Below are 12,561 nucleotides of genomic sequence, written 5' to 3' on the forward strand. Positions count from 1 at the left end.
CATACATTATGCAAATGAGTAAATCTCCGTCATTTAGTTTTTCCGGATTTCACTAAATGGCGTACTTCCGCCATTTTACATGTTTTACGAGATATGTTTTGTGAAATTTGCTGAATTATAATCACGATTTCTTCTAAACTCCGGTGAAGAGTCCATAAATAAATAGCTTAGGGTAAAGCTAAGGTACGTAGGCAAGAATTAAAAGCATTAGATTTTTGTTCCTTTGTCACTGATCAGTGAATTCAGAGTTTTTTGTAAGAGTTATATGCCTATTATTCATCATCTTTCTCTTTTCTCTCTGCTGAGTGCTGTGCATACTCATACTGCAATGTATTGTGCAATGCATCAGTGCATTCATGTCCATCCATTCTAACTTGTCACTTCTTTCTTGAGTAGCCTTTCTCATATTCTGGCATGGGTTCAGGGTGTGGTTCCCCGATGTACTGAAAAACACATCAAAGTAACCACAGTTAAGTGTGTGGGCTAATGACAAGTCACAATGTCAATGACACTGACAATGTCGTGCATAGACGAATTCGAAGAAGAAGATCAGGGTCAGAATAAGTCGATCTCTGTCTAAGGCTTACCAGGAGTACCATATCATCATCACAATACTGCAGATCAAAGCTGAGCACCATAGCCTAAGGCTAGGCCTCGTATGGTGGGTGATTCCAGTTAATAATGAGATATCATTTTTCTCTTTTCAGCCAGTTATAATCAAGCAGTAGACAAATGGCAATGATGGACAAAATACCAGCTGTCTATCTACTACATCAAGTTGCGGTTCCTTGGAATCCAGCAATGCCACTGGTACCACTACCAGATGATCGTCAGGGGTCTGGTTCAGATGGGAGCTATGAATCTGGTTACAAGTCAGACCAACGAGATGAGAATGGCCATAATATTGGTGCCAGGTTCAATCCGAGTGGCTTCCGCAACGTATATCATGCAATCAATATCAATAATGATGAATTTAAGGAAAAAGAAAGAGCTAGGGATAGGTACGTCAGGTTGAGTCGACATCACTCATCCTCGGTTTTAAACTGAAGACACTTGTAATGTTATCATCAGTACAGGAGACAATCGGGCTCAAATATGGCTCACGAACAGAACTTCGACGGACTAGATGCTCAGAAGTATGGAGATTTGAGACTTAGTTGATACACGGCATTCGAAAATATGTCTTATGGTTGAGAAATTTGAATCCTGGTTAATTATTTTATGATCGATGTATTGCCATTTTTGGTATTTTTCAAAGTTTGGCATATATTTTCAGGGAGAGACGTCTTGACCGTGATCGGAGAAAAGATCCCAGTGAACGTGATCGAAGCAAAGATAGATTCGACAATATTGAGGTAAGAGACAGGACCCCGATTCTTGTTGAGTTATGCCATTCTCAATTTGTATGCTTGACAGCGACCTGATAGGATTCACTTAGTCACTTTCTCTGTGAGTGTTAATCTTGCTGAGTTGAAATACAAAAAAATCAATGTATCATATATTCTTCTCTTGTTCCAGAGTGTACAAAATATTGCAAGTTATGGTCTAGAGAACAAGAGTGTTGGCTTCAGTAGCCTGTCAGGAAGTGGAAGCTCTAGCCTGAGTGGTGCTGGAAGTGGATCAAGCAGCCCATATACAGTCCTGACCATGGATCGAGCAGGGGAGAAGTGGATGACAGACACACCAACCAATACGGTCCTTCTAAGGGGGTTGCCACCACAGATAGATGAAAAAGATGTGAGTACTATTTAAGATGAAGAGTTTGTGGTGATAATTCATTGCTTATGCTGCAGATCCAGGCATTATGCCTTTTTTTGGTGCTGTCTCTTTCCCATCGGATAAAGTTTGGCCTTTTTCCTTTGCAATTTTGAAATATTGGCATAATGTTTATCTTTGTGTACTATTCACATACTCGTCTCTAAAGGGATTATTTCCTACTGTTTTTAAAAATTACATGCTTGTCCTGTTTCAGATCCGAGCCGAGCTGATGATCTTTGGTGTGCCCATCAAAGAAGTTCGCTTGATGAAAAATAAAGCGACAGGTAAGAGTAACGACAGTGTGATCATTTTGGAGATTGACGTTCTCCATTGCCAGAAGACGTATTTTTTGTGTGTGCCTCAAGTGTTGCAGAATGCCTCACTGGAAGTTGTGGAAATAGAGAGGGGTTTGCATGATTTACTCATATCACTAGGTTTTTTTCCGGAGGAAAAACTTTCCAGGTTATTTTATATCCAGTAGAACTTATGCAGTATGTAGGTCTTGGGTTTAGCATTGGCATTTGTCTCAATAACTGTGGACGCAAAGGTAGTGGGCTTTAAGGGGTTTTATCAGTCAACACTCGTTCCATTAGTTGAGGGAAAATATGAGCTGGTGGATTAACTTTACACAACAAAACTCAGGAATTGTCAACACATCATAAGCCGTGTAGGTGTTTTTGTACATTGGGGAAAATTCAGTATCATTTGATGAAATCTATGGCACGTCTAGGTCATTTTAAGACATTCTTATAATAGCTTTGTGTGAGTGAGTTGCACTGCCAGACATCAGTGAATGCATTTGCATTTGTTGGTCCATTTATATATAAAGTCATCTTGGGAAAATCCCCCTCCTGAGGAACTTGTCACTATCAAAAAACCCAAACATTAGCTGTTCAGAAGGCACATTCCTTCAGTTGTACCTTGATATTGGGTTTCCTAATAACTCAATGTCAAGGTCAGTTCTTGGGTGGTATCACAGATGTTTTGGCAGTGTGTGGTTGTGGCATGGTAAAGGTATTACCAAGAAAAGGTAAGTCTGTTTGAATGCGCTAGATTCAAGGGTAGATAAGGGCGACTTTTTACCTTGGGGGAGACTCATCACTCAAGGTTGTCTGGTGGCCCTCACTGCCTTCGTTACCCACAATTACATTAAAAGGGCATACCCCTTTAAAATTTACATGTGTCATGATACAACAAATTCTATAGTTTGATTCAGTTGGTATGTTTTCTACTGAAACACATGTACATTATGAAATTTCAATCCAATGTGTTTTGCAAATTAAGCCTGTTAGAAGCATGTTTTTTGAGTGGAACGTTTCTTAATTGAACCTGTGAGTTTTGAAGTTGTAGAGTTTTATCATGACACATGCAAAGCCAGACTGAACCAAATAAAAGCAAGTACCTATAGTCCTAAATGCTAGGTCATGAAAGAATGAGGGTTTTCTATGTAACAATGAAACATTAAGGGAACAAAACAGAACATCGGTATTTTATAAAACCCTTGGTCTTGACAAGGGAACAGAGAACACAGGGGGTAGAAGAAGACTCCCCGCTTGAAAGTGGTCAATTCAAAGGTTTTCTAACAGAAATTATGAGCCACAGAAAAGTTTAACATTTCCGCATAGGGTACAAATATTGTACACTTCCAGTGAGAGCAATTTATAAAATTCTGCGGAGGCATTGGTTACTTTCTCAAGTTGAAAAACTGGCTGGAGTTTATTGTGCTTGGCCACCCTTTATGATTCTTGGTGACTAACACAAAATTGTCTAAATATTGTACAGGTACATCCCGAGGCTTTGCTTTTGTGGAGTTTCAGAGCGTTGAGGATGCACAGCGCTGGATGGAGCTGAATCAGGTTTCCAAATACTACTATGTTCTCCACATTGATTTCACATCTGGTATAGTATAAAACCCCTGTGGTTGCTCCCTTCCGTACGGGGAGCGACACCTGTGCTCAGCGTATTGGTAAGGTCGGCTCTCAGAATACTGTAGGTTTTGTACAAAAAATGAAAGCGCTGACTTTGGATTTAAGCTACAGTGGCAGTGCTGATGACAGACTCTGGGGATGCATGGCTTCAAACAAATTGTCATTTAGAAATGTGTGATTTTCTTTTAATTTTGAGTGCACTCATTCTGAATGACTTCTGGTGACTGTTGCCATATGTGCCTTGAGTTGGTCACTGGCCTTACACATTGGAGCTTGGGCCAATAACAGATGGATACATGTAGCAACGTTACATGTGATCAGTGAGTGGCTACTTCTGCATTGCGACCGATTCTTTCCAAATGAAGTACTTTCCAGGCAGACAAAACGGTTGGGACCCTATAGGAATTGGTTAGGGAAAGATATAATGCTGGTTCCATATGAGTCTTGATTGTGCTTGGATTTTGACCCCTTACATCGAAAAGTCAACCACTAACTGGGTAAATGAGAGCCTGGGAAGACAGCAGCGGCCCCCAAATTCTTCAGTGCTTTTTGCGACTGACAAGTTTTAGGGGTGAACTAATAGATTTTCTGTTAAAACTAGTATTTCTTGTGATTCAGTTTTATTTTTTGAAATATTCTTGTCCTAGTCTACTGCTGGAAACTTAAAAATATTCTCCCAAAAAGAGACAAACTGCTGATGTGACAATTAGACTAGTGTTGGGTCCATCAGGCATCAGAAAGTTGTCTCTATTTTGGTTGAAAATTTCTTGGACATCTGTTTTAATGATTACAATTGATTATAGTTGCATGCGTTTGTCCTTGTGGTGCGACTGTTTTTGTTGTTTTGAGATCCATCATAAGATTTGCATGGGGCAAATCAAATTAAGGCCCCAATCACCCCAAGAAATCATTAGAAAGATATGGTTATCGTCAATGGTCCATCAGATATTGCTCAATGACAATACCTCTCGATTTTGTGTCTGGTCATCATTCAAGATGTCCACTACGAGATGAAACTGCATTCAAAAATAAAGGTCTATCATTTCGGGATGAACTTCTCGTTGGGAATATTCCGACTCTAGTTTAGAAAACATGGCAGTACAGACCATTGTCCTTTAATACTACTTGTACATGTAGCTCTTTCTAAATCACTTTGATCTTTGATTTCAAATGTGGACATCTTGCAAAATGTCTTCAGACTACCAACCAGAAAAGCAGATCACAAAATGGTTTTTCTATTACTTTGTGGTGTTGACTCTGAGCGATGTTACATCGATTGAATCGAGGATTAATATAGACTAGTCTTTATCAATTCTTGATTGAATGCAATATCTTTGAGTACTGCTGTGTTATATATTTCATTTCGAATAAATATATTTATGAATGACTCGGCTTAATTGGCATGCTGCTTTTTGGGGCGGGAAAAGCATCTTTACAGTTTTTGTACACATTGTACCAACTGGTCACACCTGCACTCCCTACTTCATGTTCTCAGGCCCAATAGAGAAGTTATTCGCAGATTTTAACCCTGCATACACATAAATGTTACTTGAAGTAGATTGGCTTTACTAAACTCCTGTGAAACTAACACCATAAATTTTGAAAAAAGCGCACAATTAGTTAATTATGTTGAAAGGTGATGTTAAACTTCTGCACTATTTTGCTTCCTAACTTCTTGTAAACGTTTGAATTCAAAATAGACTTCAAGAAAAAATGACAAGCACAATACTGTTTGTGATAACAAGGCACACATACCTTCACTTTGTAATGGGCAGTATTGGACATGATACATCTAACTTAGTTTTTTATTTACAACATTTCAATACTGAGCCAACTCATTTTCATGGAGAACTTCTTTAAGTTCTGAACGGCAAAATTCAAACAATTCAGCTGGACACGCGCAGCTTTTGGCTGTTAAAGATGAAAACGAAATTCCAAATGGCTACAAATTAATCGTTTTAGCCTTTTGAAATCAATTAACATACAAAATCACTCTAACGCCCCATTCTCCTTTCTCACTAATCTTCTCCTTCGCTTCGTTGTCTTTATTTGAGCTGCTTGCCAATTTGTACGTTGGGCGGGGTTTGTTTCAGGTTCGACCAATACCCATTGATGCATTTGCATGATGTTGAGCTATACTGTAGTGTAGACGGGTGCTCCATTTTCATCAATTGGTGCCGTGTCTATACAAGTGAAAAGATTGGCGCCAAGTTGATTGGACTGGGTGCCACGTCTACGAACTCAAACCTCCGATGATTCTCTGGATTTCGTTTGATTATCTCATGATCAAGATCGCCCTCGTCTTGGTTTGGTGTCAGGGTCATTTTCCCTCCAATTCTTTGTGTGCTAACTGTATCTGTTCTTTGCTGCAGGGCAAGCTAGTCATGCAGAACCAGTACCCGGTTAGCATGTACTACAGTACACCACGTGGAGGTGAACATGGCAATCAAGCACGGGATCACAATCAGAAGACAGACTGGATGTGTTCAAAGGTGAGTTGAATTTTGATCGAAGCTGAACTCAAACAAAAGTCTGAACATTTCTTCGTATTGATTTGCAGTGCCTGGGAGAGAATCCCCTGGGGCCCAAATCCTTTGAAGGAGGGAAAGGGCTTTGCCATTAGGCATTATGGACTGTGGGACTTATGTGGGTTATAACTTTAATATGAACATATTATGTGGCCTACCACCCATGTGTAAAAGTGTTCCTTCATGCATGACGCAAACCAAGAAGAAAAAAACGCAACTGATAATTCGATTTTTTTCCCTTCAGTGTGGTGCTCACAACTTCCGACGACGAGACTTCTGTTTCAAGTGTAGCATTTCAAGAGAAGGTGTGTATACTCAACATAAGTACTGAAAATCATTGATGTTTTAATTAAGAACTGTATTCATGGTGATGATTCAGATGATGCATTGGTCAATGGCCGCATCAGCTGCGCCCGAGAACTTACGTCAGGGTAGTAGAAGGCACTCCTCAGGCCCTTTTCCCCAGTCTATATTGTGAGATGTTATCTGGAGAAAGAAAACTTTAACCCTAGGAGTAACAGTGTTAGCCTTATTTAAAGGAAGCTTTTCCATTGAAGTGTTACTTGTGTGTTTCTCCTTCAGAGTCTGAGAGAACTTCTAGTGAAGATGGCATGGATCAGGTTGGGTCGAATCCATGTAATAGTGAGTACAATTTGTGTGTTTCAGTGGGCTTTAGTATGTGGCAGTGACTCTTACCTCAGTCAATTACCTTAGCTTTTAGACACATAATAGGTTTTTTTTTGCCTTAGTTATTTAGATTCAATGGGCCCAAATCAGTAAATCGATCATCTAATGCAATGGATATATGCTGAAAGCACATTTTATGGTGGGAAAGAAAACAATTATTGATCATTGCAAATCAAGTTGTTACAAACATCACCAGAATCAGCCAATCATTATCGGCTACCATAGACTAATGAAGGAGACAAAAGCTAATTTGTTTGGCCGTTTTGTTTCAGCTCTGATCCTGCGAGGTCTCGATGCCCTCACGTCTGAAGACAGCATCATAGCTGCCCTCAACACAATCACTGCCCTTCCTATAAAAAATGTCTGTGTTATAAAAGATGAGCTAACGAGTACTTCCAAAGGTTACGCATTCCTTGAGATGAACTCGCTGCGGGAATCATCACAACTTCTTGAGATGTTGGCCCACCGGAGCACACCGCTTGAAGTTGATGGAAAGGCAATACTTGTCTCTTATGCTAAAAATACCTATACAACTGTGTAAGTAGGTTGGACTCTGTCCATATGTTTACAGAACTATTAACTGACAGTTAACAGATAAGCTAACTGATGAACATTCCAAATCTCTCAGAAACTTGGGGGGTTTTGGAGTCCAGAGCTATTTGTATCTATGTAATTGTTTGTGTACAGGTTTTGTCTGCAACCTGAGCTGTGGCACTTTGGGTACGAGTTTGAAGAACTTTTTACAATTTCAGGATGACAACGTTAAGTAGTCAGCCCACAGTACAGTGGTCCGAAGCCACTGGATACGACTACTCCCAATACTATCAAGGGGGAGATTACTATGACCAGACTACCGGTACTTACTACAATTATGACCAGTCCTACTATGGCCAGCAAGGATATGATTTCTACAAGCAGACGGCGACAACAACACAATCACAGCAGCAGACATCACAGACACCACCCCTACAATCACCGACAACACTCAGTGATAAGAAAAAGAAGACTCAAAGTAAGGTTTTTTGGCGCGGACTTCTAAATCTTGATGATATTTTGACAAGTTAATCTTACCAATATTCATCTATGTCATGTATTGTATGGTAGTCTTTAATTACGAGTATGTATGGCAATAAATATGTCATAGGAGACCTTTTGTCTTCTCTTGGTAGACTGGAGACATTTTGTAAATGACAAAGCCATCATCACCCAAATACTTAGTTCAAGTAACTGGGCAGAAATAAGGTGTCAGTTGCATCCTTTGTTCTGAAATTCTAATCAGATTTAAAATCTCGTGCAGCCGATAGTACAAATGCAGCAGCGGCTGTCGCCCAAGCAGCAATCCAACAGGCGCAGGCAGCAAAGCAGTTCCAGAAACATCAAGAAGAGATGCATAAACACTTGATCACCCATATGCACCAACAACAGAAACTAGCCGAGATGTCACAGGAGGAGAGGTTGGCCCATGAAGCACAAGCATGGTCGCAGCACTCCGAGGATGAAACAGACAGTACACAGTACACAACCTATCGTAAGTTGGCACTTCCTAACGATTCCTAAAGTATGTTCATCTCTTCTATTGAATACTACTAACAAGACCAGGCTTTGTCGCCATCCACAGCATGGCGTACACACCTATGCTTGCCTCAGATCCATTAGGTTTTATGTCTTGTTTGGCTAGCATCTGTGTGTGTCGTCATGACATATTTTGCTCAAAAGAAGCACCTGTGATGTAAAAAAGGAAACACATTTTGCGATAACTTCTTCAATCTTGTCAGTGGATTCTTTCTCAGTAATGTATGACAATCATAGCTGAACGTAAGCAGTAAAGTCAGCTCCCTTGTTGCAGCTGTACCAGATGTTTCAACCTACCAGTACGACGAGACGTCGGGGTATTACTATGACCCACTTACAGGCTTATATTATGATTCAAACACACAGGTAAGCATTACTGTACGCCACTATTCCACTCTCAGGTGACATTTCCCCCTGTGCAGTCCTTAGAAATATGCTGGTAACACTTACAGCAAAGAAGACTTGTGATGAAGTTGTTCTGTAAAATTCTTTGCGTTCCCAAAGGTACCACGTTTTCTACAACAAAACACCTTTTGGCCATTCATTCTTGAATTAAGACCCAATGAATCCTATAGTCAGGAAGCTTGTTTAAGTGCCTGCCAAGTGAGTCCGTTCCGATGCACTATCTCCCAACTTTTATCACCTACTCACCAGTGAAATTTGTCATTCTATTAATTTATTGTTTTGATTCGAACAGTACTACTACAACTCTGAAACCGGTCACTTCCTATACTGGGACAGCGAGAAATCGACATACCTGCCGGCCCCCACTGAAGGTGATGAAGCTGGGAGGGAAGACGGAAGCAGACCCAAAAAAGATACCAAAGACAAGAAGGAGAAAGTGAAGATGGCCAAGAAAATTGCCAAGGTTGGTTTATCCCTAAGTTTCGTATTATCTTCTGTAGCCTCGTAATTGCTGTTCAAGGTTGGCATAATGCTTACAGGGCCAGTGTCCCTTAAACCTGGTAATATGGGCACCCAGGAATCCGAGATGGTGCAAACTGTGGGTTTGTTCATAGTAGCCAGTGTTCATTGTTCTTCATCTGCTTTTTTTTTGGATGTTTATTTGAATGGCTCCGTCAAATTGACATACTTTCTCTTGCAGGACATGGAAAAGTGGGCCAAGAGTCTTAATGCTCAGAAGGAGGCCATGAAAGATGTGCGGAAAACATCGCAGCCGCCTACTAGTATTTCTGCCCCTGCCCCGATGACCGCTGTGGTCCCGGCTGATTTTGTCAAGAAGGAAACTGGTGCTGCTGATGCTGGCTGGGCAATGCTCGAGAAGAAGCCAGTTGAAGAAAAGAAACTGATGCCTCCACCATCATTTGTAAGTGCAGTTGAACCTAACTATTAAGGATATCCTCTGTACTGACCAGTGCTGTCGTAAAAAAGGAAATGGTCCTGATTAGAGTGGTTATAGTGAATGGAAACAACCAATTTGAACCATAACTTATTATTGTTATAGAGAGGGTGTCTTTAATAGAAAGATGTCCGTTTTTGCAATTTCAGACAGGGCAGTCGGACACCCCTAAATCTCAACAGTCAAAAGGTGCTCTGGTTGCTTCCTATGGCGGGGACAGTGACAGTGAAGAAGAGGATGAATCCAGTCAAAGTACCGGCGAGAAATTCACTGATATGAAAAAGTTGGCATGCCTACTTTGCAAGAGACAATTTCCCTCCAAGGAAGCTCTTGTCCGACATACTCAGTTATCGGATCTCCATAAAAAGAATCTTGAAGCGGCCAAAGTCAGGATAGCAGCAAGCAACCCAGGAGATGTAAGTCTGATCACCCTGACTGTATAGGTGGTAGATTTTGGTTGTTCCAATTCTACCATCACAATTGCCTCTTGAAAACATGGTGGAATGCTCCAATCTCAATCAAAGGTCCAGCTTTTCATTCTAGAAAAGTCGGGAATATATTGCTCTTGCAGCCGGTTATCAGTAGAAGTAATCATGAGACATTCAAAATGCAGGTTCGTCTCTTAACTCAGTAACTGAACCTCAATGTGAATGGTCCTGACTGTGATCTGCAGGGAGTCACTGATGTTCTGGTAGTGTTCTGAGTGAACAGCTGTTCAGGTCTATGTCAACTTGTCTACAATTCATTTGTGAATAGGGTCGCCAATACAGAGATCGTGCACAGGAACGTCGGCAGAAATTCGGTATACCTGCCCCACCAGAACCGAAGAAGAAATCTCAGTATAAGGAAATGGCTGAAACGTAAGTCAAGGTTCCATTATCAGGGTTGGAGCCAAGATATACAATAGTTAGACAAACATATTCTCTTTGAGAAAGAAAAACTTGAGCAGCCAACACTGCCAACGGTTATCTCGTCATATTCCAATCAAGATATTTGAGCTAAATCCTAAACAAAATAGCCAGACATCTGCTGTGAATAATAGCCAATGGCTGAATGAATGGTGGCTCCAACCCTGATAAGACCAGCTTGTTTTGCTGGAATGCATGTTTACTGCCTGTGCAATCGAGGTCATGCAGTGACATCATTTGGACATTCATTTTGGACGTCAATCCATGTTCGTCACCTTGCTGGAAGCACCGCAATTGGATGAAGTTTTTGATTGGGCCGCCACACATCACTATTGACATTGTTGTGCAAGTGACAAACTGCCACTCGGGTCTTTGTCATAAATTTGATGTCCAGAAGGGTGTCTGTTTTGTCATCAGCATGGCCTCTATTGGATTTAACTCATCACCTGATGAATGAGACAACGTTGTGTTTGAGTATTGCCTGATGTGCTTGTCTATATTGCTGATGCATGTTCCTGTGTCTTGCAGATTCTACGAAGAGCCTAACAAGCAAGGCATTCAAGAAGGTAACATTGGGAACAAAATGTTAAAGAAAATGGGATGGAGTGCTGGTCAGGGACTTGGTAAAAAAGGACAGGGTATCGTCGCACCGATCGAGGCACAGAAGCGACAGATGACGGCTGGCTTGGGCATGCGGGGAAGCTCGTATAATGTATCGGCGACGGACAGTTATAAAGATGCAGTCAAAAAGACTATGTTTGCGCGGTATCATGAAGCAGCAGAATGATAGACATTCCATTTAGATATTCATTTACATATATATCGGGGTCAAAATGATAGCATGAAATGGTTTTCTATAGAACGATGAGATCAAAACTCGATAATTTCCCACTCTGTGCATAGAATCTGTACATCTGTGAAGGTCTTGTGTTCAGTGCATGATACTATAAACCCATGAAAGGCCCCATAAGACATCGTGTGCGTATATTACTCTTCCCTGTGCAGTGTGTTACTATGGATAGTGTGGCATGAATTCATATTGAATTGATCATGGCTTGAACTCTTGTTCGTAGTCCCCAGCCTTTGTTTGATGACTAGCAATGTTCATGGAATAATGTTTTTGATGCTCATGTGAGGAGACTACACAGTTTCTAATCTGGAATGATCAGCAACTTCTGGATGAGACTTTACATTTGTCTATTTATAAGAGGAAGTTGAAGGATAGTGAAGCAGAACTTCTATAGACTTGTAGAAATGTTGGGGCAGTTAATTTGTGACTTGGGTGCTTGGTTATGTAAGTTTGTACATTCAGGATTATTTAGATACAAAAGCTAGTGTTGTCTTTTAAAATTCTCCAACTAAAGATGTCTCTATTATGTACAAGGTGTTTTGGTTTATAAAATATGCAGTTATAAAATTAATTTCCTCAGGTTTTTTAGCAGGGAATTCTTGTCTCTCAAGAAGTATAATATTAGTATCTTTAAAAAGATGATCATGTTATCTTTGATGGTTTGTGATTAATCAATGATACTGGTTTAAGTCTTGTGATTTCTTCTTCAGTATTTTCAAGCTTCCTCCTCTTTGTTCGATATAATCACAGCTGTTAAACATCTTGTGAAGTTTGTGTATATATTGTAAGATTGTGTGCATAATAATTATGTCGCCTAGAAATATAGATTTTGTAATAAGTACATTGTCTTAGTCTTTTATTTTTCATAACAGGCCCATTCCTTTAAGGGTCCATATCTCATAAAGGAAATAATTCTTCCTGAGAAATTCTCAATAGAGCGGCCAGAGCTGGTGAATAGAAAAAGTAACAG

At 40.3% G+C, this 12,561-nt stretch overlaps 1 protein-coding gene across 1 annotated transcript; it reads left to right on the forward strand.

Moving 5' to 3' along the window:
* Nucleotides 1–62: 62 nt before the first annotated feature.
* LOC135491729 (RNA-binding protein 5-like) lies at nt 63–12,432 on the forward strand. The gene is made up of 18 exons (XM_064777798.1): nt 63–183; nt 708–1,001; nt 1,277–1,355; nt 1,519–1,737; nt 1,973–2,042; nt 3,541–3,614; nt 6,059–6,178; nt 6,459–6,519; nt 6,797–6,856; nt 7,174–7,438; nt 7,654–7,913; nt 8,199–8,429; nt 8,748–8,839; nt 9,171–9,341; nt 9,579–9,800; nt 9,983–10,249; nt 10,590–10,693; nt 11,270–12,432. Exons 2-18 carry the CDS (start codon nt 733–735, stop codon nt 11,526–11,528), a joined length of 2,823 nt encoding a protein of 940 aa, XP_064633868.1. The 5' UTR covers nt 63–183; nt 708–732; the 3' UTR covers nt 11,529–12,432.
* The last annotated feature ends 129 nt before the right edge of the window (nt 12,433–12,561 follow it).

The sequence above is a fragment of the Lineus longissimus genome, chromosome 7 (genome assembly GCF_910592395.1).
Source record: "Lineus longissimus chromosome 7, tnLinLong1.2, whole genome shotgun sequence".
Lineage (NCBI taxonomy): Eukaryota > Metazoa > Nemertea > Pilidiophora > Heteronemertea > Lineidae > Lineus > Lineus longissimus.

What these genes read in the sequence shown, in the direction of transcription:
- LOC135491729 (XM_064777798.1), top strand. Translation starts at nt 733, where the DNA reads ATGGCAATGATGGACAAAATACCAGCTGTCTATCTACTACATCAAGTT. An exon ending in GCTGGATGGAGCTGAATCAG is followed by an intron (nt 3,615 to 6,058) that starts GTTTCCAAATAC and finishes TCTTTGCTGCAG; the next exon opens with GGCAAGCTAGTCATGCAGAA. An exon ending in TGGGTCGAATCCATGTAATA is followed by an intron (nt 6,857 to 7,173) that starts GTGAGTACAATT and finishes GTTTTGTTTCAG; the next exon opens with CTCTGATCCTGCGAGGTCTC.